We start from the raw sequence: 18,524 nt of genomic DNA, 5'->3' as shown, positions 1-18,524 counted from the left end.
TCGACCCTTATTCATCAGAAAAGGCTGTGTCAGATCCAACTTGTAAATCCAGCCCTGCCTTTTCCTGCAGAACTCGGGACAGCCCTTGCTGCCTTGCCTTGAAGAAACCCCAGCGCATAGCCTTGGGATCTTGTAGCTGTGGGATCTCAGTTCTCCTGGAAGAATCACAGCGAATCATGCTGCTGCTGGTGAATGTGCTCCCACCCCCCAAATGCAGCCATCCACCAGAACAGGTCTATCCTGCTACACAGAGTCCCCCGAGCTGATTCCACAACCCATTGCACCCATGTGGGTAGAAATTTTCTTTGTAAAGCAATAAAAACAATGGCAGGTTGGATCAGATATGCCAGGCGGGACAACCTGAGAGAGCAGGAAGGAGGTACACTTGGGCCAAATGAAACACAAACATGCAGGTGGAACAGGAAATTCAACATTAAAAAAGCTCCAGCACCGGAAAGCAGACAGACGGCAAACACTGCTCCATCAGGGCAAGATATGCTACCAGGAGAGAGGCAGAGCTGCTTATTTTTAGGGCCCTGCTTCAGGCTTCAATATATAAGTATCCACCAATATGTTTCCCAAACAAATGCGGTGTTACAGCCTTTCCCTGAATAAGATGAAAGGCTGGGTAGTTTACGGCCGTGGCATAACTGTTAGACGCTGCTCCTGTGATAGCTGCCTTTATCGGCCACAGCAGTGTGGAATTTATAATAGGACAGAGCAATTGCTAGATGGCTTCTAATCAGAGGCCTTGCAGCATCTATCACATTTCCATTTAAGCCCCAGATGATTCCCTACATTTAAACTCGTTGTGCTGAGACCCTGTCAGCGGAGGGGCCGGGGGGGGGGGGGTAAGACTGGACATGAGTGACTGCCATTTCCTACCAACACAAGTTCTTGCTCTGTGGACCCAGGCACGTCGCAGAGCGAACAAACAAAACCACCACCCCGCTGAACAGCTTATTTTAGCTTCCCGCCCGCTGCCCTTCTCCCAGGCCTCGTGACAGCCGGCGAGCCGCCAGGCAGCCATCAGACTTCCTGGTTGCTCACCCTCCGACAGGAAAAAACAGTCTGCAGGAAAGAAAAGTAACTTTGTGGGAAGCGCCTGGCCCCCTCCAAAGCAAACAGAGCATGTCCACAAGAGGCCCCATGAGCAGCAAGGTAGAAAACACAATGGCAACTCAGAGCTGGGAAGATCAAACAAGGTAGTCCTCCCTAAGGGAAAATCTGCTGCTTCTCTCCGACCACACTCCCCTTGCCATTTTTAGCCTCTGCCCAGAGGTTTCCTGGAGACAGATGCATTTCTGGGTTGACACTTCGGTACCCCACTGGAAGTGATTCACTGCACCCCCTCAGCTTTGGGGCTGAAAGAAGGGGTTAACACCAATTGCACTTAATGAATTGGACAGTGACGGGGAGCACCAGAACTTGGCATCTGGACTGTTGTTTGCACAGCTCCTGGTCTGGTTTTAACCAAGCCCCGACCAACCATTCCTGGGTATGGTCTGGTAACCTGTGCTGGCCAGGGACCAACCCACTTTGGATGTGGCACTGTTTTGGCTGGCAGTGCAATATGTAGAGGTGGGCTGCGCCGTGCCAGCTGGTCTGCATGCCAGGCAGCAGCATGCAGGCACTGAGCCCACAGACATGTGGCTGGTTCCCCACCGGACCTTGCTCTCCTCCAGCAGAACACAGCAGCAGAGGCTCACAGCATCTGCTTGAACACAGTCATCAGGAAACAACCTCATGGCTGCAGTCACCATGTGTCTGTCCTCTGCAGAGTCAGGATTCACATGTGAACACTTACATGCTGCTGAAGCCAGCATGGGGCTTAATCTACTGCCACAGTCATGCAGCATCCCCCATAGATGGTCAGTGTCATGCAGGAAGGTGCCTCAGTCTGCACCACCAGTACCCTGTTCCCCCAGTGCCCTGCTGGGGTTTTGGTGTGGCTACTGCAACCTCTCCTCCCAGGGGTGGCAACGCTGGTTGGTGGGACACGCTGGCCTGCCACCAGACTTCCAGGGGACATCAGACACCCTGTGTCCTCCCCAGAAAGGGGCAGTGGTATGTTGGGTGCCACCACACCAGAGCCGTGAGTGTCACTGCCAGTGCCTGCGGGCCAGCAATGAGGGATGGGTTGGGCCAGGTTTGAATGGCAGGGGGTGCTTCCCAGTACCTTGGAGGAAGAACTGAATAACTATGTTGTTTATATTAAAAAAACAAAGATGGCTCTGTCAGTCAGAAGAGCCTGGGCTGGCCCCAAGATAAACTCTTCAAACAAAACCCCAAAAAGCCTTTTCCAAGAATTTTCAAAATCTCCCTAACCTCATTCACCCAGCCACGCTGGAGCATGAAAACTTTGGCCTGTCTCACGGCAGCCTCTTGCGGGCACTTTGGTATGGAAAGCATAGTGACTGCACTGGGCAGTTGCGTCCCAGCTCCCTGTTGCCAGAGCAGAAAGCTCCACATGGAGGAGCAAGAGTATTTCAGCTGAACCATCAGACAGTCAAGTCCAGAAATTGTTTCTGGTATCTCCAGATTGCTTTCCTGGTGGGACAGACCTGCCAGGCAGGGAAATTGGACAAGAGACATTAAGGTCATTTTGAATTCCCCCTGTTATTCCTGGGTGTTCCACCAAGCCCAGAGATGTGGGAGGAACCTAGAGAAAAACTCATTTTCCTGCAGATTTAGCTAGACTTTGCTGAGCAAAACAGCCTATGTGCTGATGCTACCAGAGCTGAACAGTGTCACATTCACTGCCTTGTTTCTGGAGCAGAAAGGGGAGGGGTGATGCACCAGTTCCTTCTCCCTGTATCCTCCCTGTATCCTACGCAGGTGTGAACCTGTTCAGTCAAACATGGCTAAGGCAAGCAGATATCTCAAAACAGGTAGGACAAGTCTGCGAAATTTGTGAAAAGAAATGGTTTAAAGAAAAGCAGGCTGTGAACAGCCCAGCCATAGCACAGAGGAGACCAGCCATAGCAGGTCCTTAACAGAGGAAAGCCCAGTGAGGGTCTCCAGAGGCTGCTGTGATTTACCTGGCAGCCTGGGTCTGAGAGGGCTGAGAAACTCCATGGAGGAGTGGCAAGAATGGGCTGAGAAGCCAGAAGTAGGACCAAGGTGCTGAAGACACCCGGAGTCTGGCTCAGACAGGGAAGCTGATGGCAAGGGGAACACAGGAAGGGCCATGTGGATGGGAAGGCTTGAGGGCCAAGCATCTTCCACCCTCTCCCTTTGAAGTCAGCTCAGAGCTAAAGGAAATCACCCCTGGCACAGGGAGGTGTCCGTGGCATAGGGATGTGTCCGTGGCACAGGGAGATGTTCATGGCACAGGGAGATGGCTGTGGCACAGGCAGCCTCACGACCTGGGCACCTGGACAGTGGCTTATCACCCTTTCTGGCCATCACCCTTCTCCAGCGTGCTCGCTCCCTGACGCTTCTTCTCTCAGCATCATGAGCATCAAACCAGGATGGGGGCTCAGCTCTGGAGGTGCCAGCACATGGCTGCCCAGGGTCCCTCAAGCGAATCGTGGTGCCTGTGACATGGGAATCGTGACACCAGGGCTTTGCAGTCTGCTGTGTTGCAATGCACCGACAGAGTTTGCAGAGGAGGGCAGTGCCTTTCACGAGGGCTAACATGCTGTTGGATCTAACAGACACAGCAAATTTCAGTAGAGAGAAACCCATTCTCTTAACAATGCCAGTTCATAGTAAGTTTATAAGAGATATGATCCAAATCCTGTTTCTCTCACATTTGTCAGCACTGATATATTTTTTCCTCCTTTGTCCATGCCCATGGTTCCTTTGGGCCCCTACCCCAGCTCCTGCTGGCTGCACTGGGATGCCCAGACTCAATTCCCACCGTAAACACTCACTTCCCCTGTGGCACCAGGCAAGTCAAGCACACAGGACCTCTCCGTGCTGACGCAAAAGAGCCATACATCCCTCTCCTGGGGGGATGCTGCCTAGGTGAGAAGCTGGACTGACACTTCTTGGCTGCGTTTGCAAAGCTGGCAGTGAGAGCGAACACCACGTTTGGGTTTGGGGTTTTTTTGTTGCTGTTCACTAATCACGTTTGCTCTGGAGTCTTTAGGGGTGTAAGGTCTTCAGGTATCTGCTTAAAAAGAGAGCTGCTTTCCTTTCTGCAAGTTTACAGTGTCTCCGATGTGCAAAAATCCCACTGTCTGAAGCTATTTATTACCACCGGCAGCAGAAGCACCCATTGCATTTGGGCGCAGGCAGTGGTGCCCTAAGTTCTACCGGTAAAATAAGGAGATTTGCAGCTGCGGGAGCAGCGGGTACGTGTCTGCGCTGCGGGAAAGGAGGATTTGTGCCTGGTGAATGGACACCGGCCAGCGCGGCTCTTCCCGGGCGGGGGTCACCGAGCCGTTACCGAGGCTGGAGGGTCTCGGATGGCGGTGGGATGGAGGAGACACCTGCCTGACCCTGCCTCGCTCTCGGCCGGGGCGGGGGGGGGGGGGGAAGCGGCGGGTCCCGGTCCCTCCTCCGCAGGGGGGACCGCGATCCCCCGCTCCCACCCCCCGCCCCGGCCGAGAGCGGGCCGGGCGCCGCGTGGAACTCAAACCGCCGTCCTCCCCCTCAGCCAGTAGCCAGAGCGACCGACTGCCACCAACCAATGAGAGCGCGGGGCTTCCCACCACCAACCAATAGGAGCGCGGGGGCCGGAGCAGCGAGTAACGCTCGGGAGCGGCGGCGGCGGTGGTGATGGCCCCGGAGCGCGGCGACCGGTCGCTCCCCGCCGGTACCGAGGGTCTTCCCCGGGTTTTCCTGCAGAGCCTGCGGACTCTTTTCGATATCCTGGATGACCGGCGGCGGGGTTACGTGCACCTACGGGAGATCGAGTCCCGCTGGCGGGGAGCGGAAGCCCGGGAGCTGCCCGCCGGGGTGATGGAGGGGTTGAGGCGGGCGGCACCGGCCAGCGGGTACCTCACTTTCGAACGCTTCGTTCTGGGGCTGCGTGCTGCCCTGCCCGGTGCTGAGCCCCCGGTGGAGAGCAGCGGCGGCGGGCGGCGGAGCGCGGAGAAGCCGGCGAGCCCGCGCTGTGCCGAGGAGCGGCGCGGGAAGAGCAGCGGGCAGCGGGAACCGGGGCCCAGCCAGCCCCGCGGCCGCGGTGAGCCAGCGGGGCCGGGCTGGGGGGGTCGGAACGTGCCCGGCTCGGTGCGGGTCAGAGACTCGAGCTAGGCAGGGCGGGCTGGGACCCTGCGGCTTGCTCCGGTGCTCGGGCAGTGCAGAGCCGTTTCCTCCGCCGGCCTTAAACAAGCAGCAAGCTCTTCCCGCAGGCCTGAGGTAAAACCCCGCAAAAGTGACTGCCGGTGGTAATTTTGGCTTGGGTGGGCTGTGATCCAAGCTGCGGGTAAAGCAGCTCCGTGTGCCGTCCCGGGTTTGTGCGTCCCTTCACACCTCTCCTGGCGTGGGTGCTTGGTTGTTTATAGCCGTGACAAGGAGAATTAAGGACTTTGCCATAATGTGGCCGTGGTTGTCCCGTGGTGCAAAGCCTGTCGGTGGCGTTCATCGGGGGGTGGGTGATGCAGCCGGTCATCTTCGTGAGTCACTGGGCCCTGGGCTCTCCAAGAAACGAGCAGCTTCGCCGGAGCGAGAGCCGTGGCCATGGAGCCGCCGTGTGCTGAGGTGGGCTCTGTGCTGTTGGTGTGCCCTCTCAGAAAGGCTTGGTTCACGATTTCATCCACATTCTGGACAGAAAAAATAGCAAAACCTGATCCAACTTTCTCGTTTGGATAATTCCACAGCATTATTTACAATAATAAATAATTAAGCAATAATTAAGTGGGAAAGTGGGATCAGGGAGATGCGCTTTGCTGTCCCCAAGCGCTGCCTGGGTGGCCAGGCTCTGTCTGCAGAGCTCACCAGCAGGTCCCTGTGGACTCTGCCCCTTTCTTGGGAGCAGGGGTCCCCATGCTGGGTCTGCCAGGGTCCCCATCCCTGGGTGGCACGCTGACCTTGGCAAGGGGGAGACTGTTTCACTGGCATCTCATTTGTTGCTAGTCAGTAGGAGATGTTGTAAGGAAACCAGGCTTCTGGACTTATCTGGTGTGGGTAATCTTTATCTAGATTTGTGAAGTGCTTTGAGATCTATGGACACAAAGGTCTGTGTGAGGAGCTGGTGTTTGTTATTGCAACACTTGAGCGCGATGACTTCCTCTATCTTGGGAAAGTTGGGCTGGCTTGCCTTTCCCTTCCCACCCATTCCTTCCCAGTCCCTTCTTCTGCTGGGTGGAGAAGAAACTTTAACCATGGCTGAGGTTCTCTGCTTTCCATTTTGCCTCCAGACTAATCACTGGAGCTTCATCTAGGGGAATATTATTAAGCAGGCTGGCTCTGCTATCGTCAAGGGTGTAAATCTGGAAAAACCTGAAAAAAAATCCTGCTTGGTAAATAAACAGCAAATTGAAAGCTCTGCCCTGGAAAGGAGCGAGCAGATGGCTACAGCAACTTTCTGGTTGCTGAAGATCTTTCCATTATAGGCTGATGTTACACTGACGTCTGGAGCCTGCAGGCAGGGTTAGTGCTTCAGCCCTTGCTGCCAGCTTCCCGCAGTGCAGGGCTGTGTTCTGGCAACAGGCCTGAATTTCAGGTTGATTCAGCAGCTTAGCAAATGTTATAACTCAGAGTTATTCTATCTCTTTTAGCTCCAGATCCTGCACAGCTGCCCAGTGCTCCCTTCTACTGTGGAGGGTTTCCCAGGCTGTGGTTGAACGGGTAGATATTCTCATCTGGCTGCGAGGGAGTTGGGCACTGCCGTGGCAGGACACTGCTGTTTCTCGCTGTGGAGAAATGTGCTGGGTGCTGAGAGCTGCCTGTGGGTCCAGGAAGCCCTATCTCCATGAAGATTATGTCATTTGGGCTCAAGGCTGCTCTGAGCCTCCAGCTGCATGAGGTAGCTTCTATAAGAACCCAACCAAGTGCAGCGAGATGGTGTATCAGTGCTCATCAACTGCAAAGAGTCTGAGGAAACTGTCCCTGTCTGTGTTTTGGGGGAAGGAGGTGCTCACAGGATGCCACCCTAGCTCTGCTTTCTGGTCCAGGGGGCATCTGCATGCGTCAGAGGTCATTTGGATGCGAAACATGGCAAGATGGCAGAGGTTGTGGCCAGGTGATCCTCCTGGTGCATCCAGGAGTGCAGTGAGCCAGTGGGACAGTGCTTCTGTCCCCTCCTCCCTGCTAACCTCCATTAGCATATGGGCAGAAGTGCTTCTGAAGAAGTCCCGGCTCAGAGTCACCTTCCAGCTTGTCAGAAGCTCTAAGCAGCCCAGCGGTGCTGGGGCAGCCCATGAGCCGCTGCTGGGTACCAGCTGCAGTCTCTGGGGAGCCAACAGCATCTGCTAGGCACAAGGATGGTGAGGCTGATATTGGAGAAGTCACTGGGCAGGGAAGTCACCGTGATGGCTTCCCTACCACTGGTGCCTAGGTGGCCTGTCACAGCAGCATCTGACCATCTTGGTGTTGAGGGTCTTTACCCTTGTGGTTCCCCTGAGAGCTGAGATCTGGGGAAGTTAAGACACAGAGCAGAAAGTGCCTCGCCCAGGAGGTCTGTGGTGGCCCTGGTCACTGCCTCCTCCCCAGCACAGCGCTTGCCTTTGCTGCTGGGGTGGCCTGGCTCTAGCAGCTGCCTGGAGAGCTGGTGGCCTCGGCAGGAAGGAGGGGATGGTTTGTAGGTACCTGTTATTGTCTGAGCCATTGCTAAGGACAGGTATGTAAATGTGTAAAACAACCATGAGGTGTCTGCTCCATGCTGGGCACTTGCTCTGGCTGGAGGGGCTCTGGGAGGGAGGAGGCCATCCCATATCCATGGCAAGACCTCTTCCACCTCTGGTGAGCTGGGCCTGCTCTTTGCCTAAGAACTGCTCCCAGCTATTAGTAGGGGTCCTGTTTTAGCCACTACATTGCCAGCTCAGGTGCACAGAGCTCAGTTATTTGACCAGGGAGCACCTTCTTACCACAGGTTCAGCTCAGCTCAACCTGGCACTTCCAGGTAACAGCAGCAAAAGCCTTTTTAACATCTTGTTTCTACTCTGCAGCTCTTCCCAGAGGTGCTTCTGGCTTTGCTTTGGGATTCTGCCTATTGAAGCTGCCCTTGGTTTTGGGGCTGTTCCTCAGCTTCCCAGGCAGGATGTGCTGCAGGTCTGCTAGGAGAACATATGTATGGTTGCACCAGTCTTGCTGGGTTCCTCCCAGGTAGATATGGGTGTATGAAACCAAAGACAGTTGGCAAAACAGATGAATGGGTGATATCAAAGACTTTGTGTTTATTGATGTGCTGGAGACCTGTCTGTACCAGAGCACTTCCTGGTAGGAGAAGCAGGATGCCATGATGGACCAGAAGGAGGATTTTTCCCATGCCATGGTGCCTTCTTTCCCCGGTGACACAAAGTGACAGGCTGAGTGAGGTGCTTGTGTAGCACTGCCTGCTGCCCCCTGAGCCTGAGTCCAGCTCAGTGGCAACGTGGAAACGTGGCAGTGCAGGCAGCCCCAGTATGGTGCAGCTCTCCCAGACCTTGTTGCCTTCAAGGTGAAGGGTGGCTCCTGCAGCCACGGCTGCCTTCTCTTGCCCCATATCCCTCTTCCATCATGTCCATGTGCTTAGCTGAGGAGACATGTGGAGCAGCAGGCAGCGATGTGCCAGCCCAGGCAATGCTATGCACCCTGTCCTGGCACTCACAGCCCTTCATGCCTACACAGCAGGGAACATGCTAGACCTGTGCCAGGCAGCTCTGGCGTCTGGGAGCTGGCATGTGCCCAACCCGTGAGAGAAGGATGTGGCAGTGGGTGGGGGTGCCTGGCAGGTACGTGATGAGCGATCCCAAGGAGGAGATGTTTTCCCCCATTGCCTCACTGCCTGCCTTTGCTTGCTTACCTCTGTGCTGCTCTTGTTTGAAAGCTGGGTTGGGAAAGAAACTCTCAAGGAAAGCTGTGTGCAGAGAGCGGGGTGAGCTGCAAGAACACAGGGCAGGGGATCAGGGCAAGAAGGGAGGTGCAGCAGGCTTGCTGCCCGGGCACGTCTGGGGAGGGTGCTGGCTGCACCCTTGGCTGTCCTGGTGCCGCGGTTTGGGATGGCAGGGCGGTGCTCTGCCAGCTTGGCCAGAAGCAGAGACCTGAGCTGGCTTGGCCATGGCCGCAGGGCTGTGTTTCTGGCGAGTTCGCCAGGGCAGGCGGTGCGGGGCTTGTACTGACTTTACTGCAGGTGCCCAGCCAATACCTGCTTTGGTGTACAGGCAGCACAGGCAGGAGGTGTCTGATGCACCTAAAACCTGCCAGTATGAACTTCATCTGCAAAAATAGTTTATGCATGGATTTGCACCAGCATCATGTGTTTGTAGCAGATCAGTCTTTTGTAAGATAGGATGTTGGGATTTTAATAAAATTTTGGAAAACCTACAGCCTGATTTACTCTATGCTTAGACCACAGGCATGGGGTTTTGGGGGGCACATCTGCATGACCAAGCAGGAGCTGCCTTCAGGAGGGGTTGGGTTCCTGGCAGAGCTTGTGCCACCTGAGCAGAAGCCAGGGGTCCCATGAGGCAGGACAAGGGTAGGCAATATCACTAATGGTTTAATTGCCTGTGCCAGGACTGAAACAGCATTCTCTGGAAGCTACCTGCTTTTTGCCGGTGACCATGAAGGACTGTTGCCAGCCTGGCACAGCCAGATAAATCATTGCTGAAGCCTGCCCTGCCCATACAAAGATGTGAGCAGGTGCTCAGGCTGGTGCTTTGCTCAGCTGCTCCCTGTGACATCTGTTTGCAAGACCACCTGGCAGATAGTCCCATAGAAGTGGCTATGGGGAGATTTTTGTTGCAAGCGGCTGGTGGCCTCATGCTTTCCTCTGTTGCAGGTGGTGATGCTAAGGCTGCTGGGCAGTCCCAGGGAGATGGCAGCCATCCAGGGGCTGGGGACGCTCGGAGGCATCAGAGAGGACGTGCAGAACACCGGAGACACACCATCACCAACGGCGTGGACTTCAGCATGGTAAGGGAACAGCCCAGCCATGGGCTCCAGCGAAGGGGCCTGCAGTCCCTAGGGGAAAGTGGATTGCAGGGGTCCCTTACCACTGACATCAGCTCTGTTTGGGCTGTGGCTTCCCCCTGCCCACCCTGCATGTGGTGAGCTGTGGGCTGTCAGGCAGATCCTGGTATTTTGGATGTAAAGCTCTGTTGATGTACGTGGAGGTCCTGCTGTTACTTACAAGGCGCTTTCTGTCCCGAATCGTGCTGGACAGGGAGGAGGTATGTGTTCCCCTGCCTTCCCCTGGAGTGGGGTCAGCCCACAGAGCTAGCGTTTGAATGCATGGGTGCCTTCCCCGTGGGCAAAAACTTGGGCAGGGAAAGGCAAACATGTAGGTGTAGGAGTAGGTGGGTATCTGGGCCTTTCAAGCACTCCGGTGAAGGTCAGGTACGCTCTGCGCTGGTGAGCGCTGGTGCCAGGCTGTGTCTCTTGCCAGATGTTCTCTGTAGGTCAGGGCTCAACATGCTGATCCTCCTGGCTGCCGAGAGACTTTTTGCCAGTAATGCAGAGAAATCAGCATGGAATTTAGCTGGGTAGCCTGGGATGGAGGGATCTGCTCCCCTTGCTCTGTCCCTGAGTGGAGAGGCTTGGATCAGATTCCCTGGATGAAGGGATCTGCGCTGCTCCCAAGTGGGATGGAGGAGCTGCCTGGGCATGTTGCCCACAAGCTCAAGCTAAATTTTCCTGGGAAGAGAGCCAGGACCCAGCCTGTAGGATGCGTGATTGGTGGGACAAGCTCCGACCAGTGTTGGTGCTGCTGCCGAGGCTGTGACTGTCACCTCTGCACTTCCACTCCTCATACCCTGGTGTCACCTGGCTCCCTGAGCCCAGCTGGGCTGACCTGTGGTGCGGGCAGCAGAGATTACAGCGTGATGCTGGCCTTGGGTGACATAACATTCTCCAGTGCCTGGCCTGGGGAGGGGGGAGTTGTGCACACGTGGTTTGCTGGGCTTGCAGCCATGCAAGGGGTTGGGGTGCTCTTGGGCTGAGGGGGTCTCTGCTGAGAGGTGCTGGCAAGGAGTAATAAATGTAGATGTGTGCATCTGAGGATGGGGTCTCTGGTTCTCAGAGTTTTTGGTGGTTGGGAGTTGCTGTTTCGGAGAGGGGAAGGTCCCTCGTTCCCTGGCAAGGCTCTTCCCTGTGTGTGCAGCTCCAGGCTGGAGCCCATCACTGCCATGAGCTCAAGGTCCTGCCTGGTACTGGTGAGGAGGGGCTGGTGGCCAGCGTGTCTTGCTGAGAGCTGGGGTTTGTTTCCAGCTCTGCCATAAGTGCTCTGGCTCTGGGCTTGTGTTGCCCTTGCCTCTGTTTCCCCAAATTGTTGTGGGGGTCGTGGGAAGGAGGTCTTCTGCCCTTCTTCCCCCCCCCCCATGTGCCTGAGTGCTGCACTGCCTTTAGCGTGCTCCTGCCCCCGGAGAAGGGATGTCTGTCCCTGTCCTGCAGGTGAGAAGCCTTTCCTGGCTTCCCAGCAGGAGCCTTTGGGTACTAATCCCACTTCTGAGCATACAGAGAGAGTTGGAGCAGGTTTGAGTCCAGCAAGGACCGAATCCCTGTGCAGGGCGGTGCTGTCACCTCCTGGCTGATGCTGGGAGGATGGTAGCACCACCACCACCCCCCCCCCCACCCCCACCCCCCGCACAGACAAGGCACTCAGCTGTGATTAGGCTCATTTGCCTAAAGCCCGGGGGGGGGCTGGGGGCACTGATATCCATCCTGCATCCCGGGGTGCACCAGGACCGGTTATCCTGAGCAGCAGCAAAGCAGGGGTGTGGGGGTTGTGCTGCAGCCCCAGGACCCTTTGCAGCACTGCAGCTGGTGTCTGCTCAGCTGGTGTTTTTCAGCCAGTCCATCATCGATCGGCCTGATTTCCCCATGGCCACAGGGGTTAGCTGGGATGAGACCTTCTGTGAGAGGCTGAGCGCTTTCATTTGTGGGCAGTCCAGGGTATGGCACTGTCCCCTCCCCTTCTACCCCAGGTAGCAGCAGTGTCATCCTCCTGCCCCAGAAGCTGCCTCTGCCTCCAGAGCATCCCATCCTTAGTGAGATGCCGTCTGTCCCTGCACCCAGCAGAGCTGGTGATGTCCCACCGCTCTGTGGGATGCTGCCTCTTTCTCCGGTCACTGTGCTGGCCAGCAAGCCTGTTGGGACCAGGGCAGGCCAGGCGGTGGCAGGCTGCAGCCCGAGCTGGGTGGGAGTCCTCGCCACATACAGCACCTTCTTCATGCCCCTCAGCAACAGCCTGTGTAGCACCAAGGCTCTGCGCTTCTTCTTGTGGGTATGTCCACTTTGGTCTGTCCATCCAAGCATGTGGGGAGGGGGGGGTTGTCGTGTTGCAAACAGCATTTCCAGGAGCAGCAGGAGCAAGAGCAGCCCTGGCATAAAGGGTGGCTGGCGTGGGGCAGTTGGGAGGCTTTGGGCCTGGCAGTGGGGATGGGGAAGCACTGGCAGCCTGAAGAAGGTCTTGGTATGGTCTCACTTGTCCGTGGGAGTGGGGATCTGTTCAGGGTCACAGCTGAATCGTCCCCCTCCAGATGCTCTCCAAAGCAGCAGGAGAGGTTCCTGAGCATCCAGCAGTTTCTGGGTGATCGAAGTCCCACTGGTGCCAGGAGGAGACTCTCCTGGAGCCCGGTCTGTGCCGTGGGCAGTGGAGGCCAGGCTGTGTTGTGGCAGAGAAGGCAGAGGCAGCAAGGCAGGCAGCTCCCTGTGCTCTTGGCATTGAGACGGGGGGAAGGAGCTGGGGGAGCAGGCTGGCATGGCACGGGAGAAGGGGAGTGGGAGCCCTGGGCTCACTGGGTGAGGGCTGATGAAAGGGTCGCTGCACCGGTTGCTCTGTTCCCCAGGCATGTCCCCTCTTCCCTTGCCACCTGATTGCTGGTGGTAGCAAAATGCTGAGGGGCAGCAGAGCAGGGGATCCCCTGTCCCCTGGGGCACAGACTGCTGCTCCAGCTGTGCTGTTGATGGAGGGGCTGAGCTGCCTGCCCTGCAGGAGCTTTGGCTGTGCTGTGACCCGGCGCAGGGTCCCCTCTGCTTTTGCCAGGGGGCTGGTCTGGGGGCAGGAGCCCCAGGCACCCTCGTAGCAGTTCTCCAGGCACATAAAGGTCCCCACATCCCTCTCCAGGTGATGCTGGTGCTTGAGCCTGAAAGACTGGCAGAGACGCTCAGCAGAAAAGTATGCTGTGCTCTGCTCAGCTCGGAGGTGCCTCGGGGTAAAGCAGAGCAGGGAGTGGAGCGGTGGGGAAACAGGGCTGCAGGTTTTCTCCTGGCTTCCAGTCTGCACATTTAGCTCAGCTGCTTGCTGCTAGCCGAAAGCTGTGTGTGTTTGTGCTGTTGGCTGACGCCTGCAGCCTTGGGGGAATTCAGGGAGTGGCTGCAGGCCTTGCTCTTGCTGTGTCCCTGGAGAAATATGAGGCAGAGAAACCTGCTTCTGCTGTGGGGAGCAGGAGGGTGGAGGTGGCCTGACTGTCCTTCACCTCCTTCAGTTGTTCTCCCAAATCGTAGAACTCTTCCTCCAAAGCAGCATCAGGCAGCAGCCATGATCCCGCTCGTCTGAGGCTTTTCGTGGGGAGAGGGGCTGAGACCCCTGCCTGTATCCATATGCCTCCACGCCTCGTGAAGAAACCAGCTCCTGGGGCTTGAGAAGGCCTTGGTGGGGAGGGGGTGACATCTGCACGCTCTGTCCTGCAGCTGAAGCACATGAAGGAACTGGAACAGGAGAAGGATTTCCTGCTGCAGGGTCTAGAGCTGGTAGAGCGCACCCGGGAGTGGTACCACCAGCACATCCAGTTCATGCAGGAACGCCAGAGGCTCCTGGGGAAGAACAAAACCAGTGCTGTGAGTTTGGGGCTTGTTCTTGGGGTGCCCATCTGCTTGGGAGGGTCTGGGGCTGTTCTGTGGGTTTGGAGAACCAGCCTGGGACTTGGCTGGACCTGGTCAGCCAGGTGGTTATACAGAAATGACACAAAATGCACCATAACTGTTGTAATGGGGTTCTGGGAGTAGGATTAGACAGCCAGTCACACAAACAACATATTCAGTATGGTCGGTAAGATTTCAAATGGTAGTGTGGGTGTTTGGGAGCGACTAATGTGTTTTGAATGCAATGGCTTGTTAGCCTACACCAGGATGGGCAGATGCTGCTCAAGTAGTATCAGCTGTGTAGAGTCTAGGAGGTGCCTCTGGAGTTCTGTTTTGCTACATACCTGCCGTAACTACTGACCAGCCCCATGGTAACCACCAGCCTCATCTTCCTCCCTGTCCCCCAGGACTTCCTCCCTGAGGGTGGCCAGAGCCACCTGGGACGCCTGGTCCCCAAGCTGCAGGAGGTGAACCGCTGCCTGGGTGACCTCCTTTCCACCGCTGGCAAGGTGAGAGCCGCAGATTAGCAGCTTGTGGTTGTCTGCGTGAGCTTGGGACCCATCCTGTCCCCCCCTCATGCTGGTGGCTGGGCTGAGATTGGAGCTGCCAGAGTTTCCCTGGGCTCTGGGGAGGTGACTTGGCTCTGTGGGCAAGATAGGGGGTGGGGGACAGCCAAGAGGACAGCACAGCTGGTCCCAAGCTGGGCTGGAGGATGCTCAAGGCATCTGGGGGACTAAAGGAGATCCCCCAAAAGGTGTAGCCATTGTCAAGTGAATAAGGAAACCATCCTGCCGAGGTGCTGAGTCAGCCCTCTCAGAGCTGGCTGTCCCGCTGGGCTCCTGGCAGGAGCTGGGCACACTGGCAGGAATGCTTCCCACCTCTGCTTGCCTTGCTGGAGACACTGTGATGGCCTGTGCTGGGATCTTAATCCTCTGCTGGGCTTCTCTCAGTTTCCCATGTGCCACTGAAACAGCTTCTGGCCTTGGAGGAAGGCTGGGGAGGTCTACCAGGAAGGAGGCTCAATGTCTTGTCCCTTCCCTTCATCTTCTCTGCAGCCAGCAAACCCCTCCTCAGCTCTGAGCAGGCTGGGCCCTGTGGTGTCCCCAGCCTCAGCAGGTTCCCAGCAAGCCATCATCATGCTGAAGGAGCAAAACCGGCTTCTCACCAAGGTGAGTGAGGATACGGGGGGAGGAGATCCCCTTCTGGGGGGGTTGGGGTTGGGGAACGAATACGGGGCAGTGGAAAGTGTTCCTTCAGCTTGGCCAACCTTGGTCATCCCAGAAAAGGGCATGTGGGCTGCACCTGGAGACCCTCCATCCCGCAGCTGTGCCCAGCTGTTTGCTGGGTGAGGGTCTGTGGGCAGGGATGGGGCATCCCTGCCAGAGAGAAAAGACTGTGACAAATGCAGGTCACGAGAGGGTGCAGACACTGCAGCTGGGGTCTGTGAGCAGGGCTGCTGGGGAAGGGGCACCGATGATGCCCCTGCCAGGGCTGGGCTCACTGCTGTGGTTTGCATCCCAGCACCCGCAGCGCAGCAAATGCCAGCGCTTTCCTCCTCTGAGCAGCATTTTCCTCCTCTGTCCCGTGCAGGAGGTGACCGACAAGAGCGAACGCATCACCCAGTTGGAGCAGGAGAAATCTGCCCTGATCAAGCAGCTCTTTGAGGCTCGCGCCCGCAATAACCATGAAACGAGCCAGCTGGACTCCACCTTCATCTAGCGCCCATCTCCCCGCTCCCCATCCTCGAGCTTCCCTGGGGGTTTTGTGGGATTCTTGCCCAAAACCCATTGCACCCGTTGCTCCAGGTGTCATATCTAGAGGTCTGGAGCTGCTGGTGGCATCTCTCCAGGAGGTAGCCAGGAAGGTATTTCCCCAACCCTGCCAGGGGAGCATCCCCGCACTGCTCTACTGCTGGGCTTTCCAGCCATGCTGCTCTCAAGCTGCTCCTTTTCTGTCTCTAAACGGACTGCAGGGACTGTACTGCAGCCCCGTGATCCCCAACGTACTGGGGGAAACGGCTGCTGCCCATGCTGCTAGCGCAGGGGGGAGCTGCTGTGCCCTTGGCCTGACTTGAGCTGAATTTTGGCTGCTCTCAGGAAAAGATGATCCATCTTCAACACTCCAGCTGGCATCTCCAGGCAAGCCTTGCTGTTGAAGGATGGCCTGTCCCCTGCTTGTCCCACTGTCGGAGGACAAGATTGAAATTCCAATGGGACATGCCCGGCCCCTCTCTGCTGCCTGAGTTCTGCCTGACAGTGACACTATACTGGGCCAGAGCAGTGCCTGAGCTGGTGGTCCTTCTGGGGTAATCCCTCTTTCCAGTTTGCAGTAGTGATGCCATAGTCGCTGTTTACATGTCTGCAGGCTCCTGTAGTTAATGAGCCACAGACCCAAACGAGGTAGCCTGTACCTCTGAGCTGCTTTTTCAGGCTGTTTGCAGATTGAGGCAGACACCTCTACATCCCTTTATTTAGCTTGACCTGGCAAATGGTTTTTTTGTGACTGCCAGGCTTATATTTTTTTCATGATGACTTCAAAAGGAGGTGTGATGTTTTATAGTGTGAGGATGCTAACACAAGCCTGATTGCACAGAGGGGCTTTAGGACAAGGTTTTGTATTTAACTAAATGTGGGTGACGGAGCGGAGGCTGATGGGCTCTTTCCTTTGCACATCTCCAAGTGGAGAAATGGCAGCTTTGCCTGTCCTGGTGGTGGAGGCTGGCTTGCCGGGGTGACATCCTGAGTATGAACTGCACCCCTCTCCAGGTCTCTTGGGGTGGTGGTCTAAGCGTGGGTCCTGTTAGACCCACGTGCATCTCAGAATACGTCCTCCTTCCCACCCAGCTCAGTGATGGTGCTTGAGCTGAATGATGTCTTCCACTGTGGTTTGGTACTTGGTATTTATGTTACTTTCATAGGAGATCATTGTGAACCCCCATGTAGCACAGGCCTGGCCCTCTGTAGCTCCAAGACCAAGACCTTTCTCTCCAGGGTTGTTTCATGCTCTGAGTTGCCTGGCATGATGCCATGGCACAATGCACTGAGCTGGGCAGAAGGTGCTGGACCTGCCCTGCCGTGGGCTGGGCACCATACAGCCCAATTCCCTTCTTACTCCTGCTTTTATCTGTCCAGTGCTACCTGTCCCATCCAGCTCCTCTCTTTGATGCTGATCTTGACCTGAAGCTCACTGCAAGGCATGAATCCCTGCTCTACCCTTGTGCCTGCTGCCCTGTGTGGGAGTGGGGATTGGCAGAGTGCCAGGGAGAGGGAGGAGGAGGAACAAGGCTATGGCTAGTCGTGTCCCCTATCTGCAGGAGTAGGGTGTTAGTTGTCTCCTGGGCATCAGTGCCTGCCGTCTCTTTCATGATGCCACCTCTGGTGTCCAGTGCCTGTTTTGCCTGAGGTTTAATTAAAAGCGACCCTCTTTATGAGGAGGGTCACCTGTCTGTAGGGATAATAAAGTGGGGTGAACTATTTAATTTATCCTTCTGTCTTTCTGCCTAAATCAGCCCATCTACTGCCGCAAGCCTTGAAGTTCCTGACTGTCCTGTCCCACGGGATGTGGGGTGAGCTGAGGTTGCACAATCACAGCCTGAGCACAAGAAGCCCAGGGGGTCTCTGCTCCAGGCTGTGTTCCCATCCCCTCTGGGCTTCCTTGTGCTCTGGGGCTGGGGACCCCCCAGTCTCTCCTCACTGCTGTGGGATGGGGTCATGAAGCCACCTGCACCCCTTCCAGTGCTTGTAGCTTCATCTGGCTGCTTCTCCAGAAACTGTGCTGGGGGCTCATACTCCTCAGGTGGTGCTGGTGTAGTTCAGAACCTCTTATTTCTTTTTAAGCCCTGTCCCTCGAAGCTGGCCCCCGTGACTGTGGGCAGCGGTGGCCATGGTGCTCTGCAGTGACTCCTTCCTGCAGGGGCAGCTGGAGGGGACCTTGCTGGCATGGCGCGCTGCGGTACACGTCCCTCTGCCCTGCACCAAGGGTGGCAGCACCCGCTCGGGGTGAACCTGGGGCTCTACACTGACCAGGGACACCTTCCTTTGCCCCTCTGCACAACTGTGCTGTGGGGTGAGCTGGGACCCCCCACACCCCGCAGAGCCCTCCGGCGGTGAGCTGTCCGTGCCTCCCCTGCCGGGAACGGAGCCAGGAGGGGAATGTGAGCCAAGTCCCCCGCAGCTGGGAGAGGGATCTTTGATGCGGCTTCTTTCAAGTGGTGCTTAGCACAGCCGCGAGCCTCAGAGAGGGCAAGGAGGGGGGCGATAATTGCCCTCAGTTCCCATTTCATTCCTTTGCTTGGATGCAGAGCCCGTGAGGGCTCTCAAAGGAAAGAGAGGATCATTGTTCCTGCTCAATGCTGCTCTGTGCAGAGCCAGGGCAGCTCTCCCCCTGCCCCGTGGCTGCCGCTGCCCCGGCCCAGGGGAACATCCCGGCCGTGGCCCAGCAGCGCTGGCCCCGGGCCAGCTTCCTGCGGGACTGCTGCCGGGGTGGTGGGGGAGCTCCGGACACGCGATGGGCCTGCTGGGACCGGGGTCCCTCTGGGAGCTGCAGGGCCGACCTCGAGCTGCTGGCCCTGGCCTGGCCATGCTGTTTCTGGGTCCCTGATGGGTCTGGCCTGTTCCTTACTCTCACCT

The 18,524-nt window shown here is 56.7% G+C and overlaps 2 protein-coding genes across 3 annotated transcripts in view; both read left to right on the top strand.

Annotated features, from left to right (window-relative positions):
* The first annotated feature begins 4,704 nt into the window (after positions 1-4,704).
* SAPCD2 (suppressor APC domain containing 2) lies at positions 4,705-17,374 on the top strand. 2 transcript variants are annotated; one of them, XM_052815330.1, is made up of 6 exons: positions 4,705-5,134; positions 9,875-10,008; positions 13,726-13,872; positions 14,304-14,405; positions 14,952-15,065; positions 15,487-17,374. In XM_052815330.1, the coding sequence occupies exons 1-6, from the start codon at positions 4,729-4,731 to the stop codon at positions 15,613-15,615; spliced, it is 1,032 nt and encodes a 343-aa protein (XP_052671290.1). In that variant the 5' UTR covers positions 4,705-4,728; the 3' UTR covers positions 15,616-17,374. The 2 variants fall into 2 exon arrangements, with proteins under 2 accessions (XP_052671290.1, XP_052671291.1); XM_052815331.1 differs by lacking the exon at positions 14,304-14,405.
* The window catches only part of ENTPD2 (ectonucleoside triphosphate diphosphohydrolase 2), a 33,917-nt gene continuing 31,047 nt past the window's right edge, over positions 15,655-18,524 (top strand). Inside the window, exon 1 of the mRNA XM_052815329.1 lies at positions 15,655-15,760. The gene's annotated coding sequence lies outside the window, so the exon portion shown is untranslated. The remainder of the gene's footprint in view (positions 15,761-18,524) is intronic.

The sequence above is a fragment of the Harpia harpyja genome, chromosome 19, assembly GCF_026419915.1.
Source record: "Harpia harpyja isolate bHarHar1 chromosome 19, bHarHar1 primary haplotype, whole genome shotgun sequence".
Classification (NCBI taxonomy): Eukaryota; Metazoa; Chordata; class Aves; order Accipitriformes; family Accipitridae; genus Harpia; species Harpia harpyja.
Note: the sequence above shows the minus strand (reverse complement) of the source record. Positions and strands in the feature narration are given on the sequence as shown.

Excerpts from the sequence above, each read along its gene's own strand:
- SAPCD2 (XM_052815330.1), top strand. The coding sequence starts at position 4,729 with ATGGCCCCGGAGCGCGGCGACCGGTCGCTCCCCGCCGGTACCGAGGGT. Across the intron at positions 10,009-13,725 it reads ACGGCGTGGACTTCAGCATG|CTGAAGCACATGAAGGAACT; the intron begins GTAAGGGAACAG and ends TCTGTCCTGCAG. Across the intron at positions 14,406-14,951 it reads TCCTTTCCACCGCTGGCAAG|CCAGCAAACCCCTCCTCAGC; the intron begins GTGAGAGCCGCA and ends TCTTCTCTGCAG.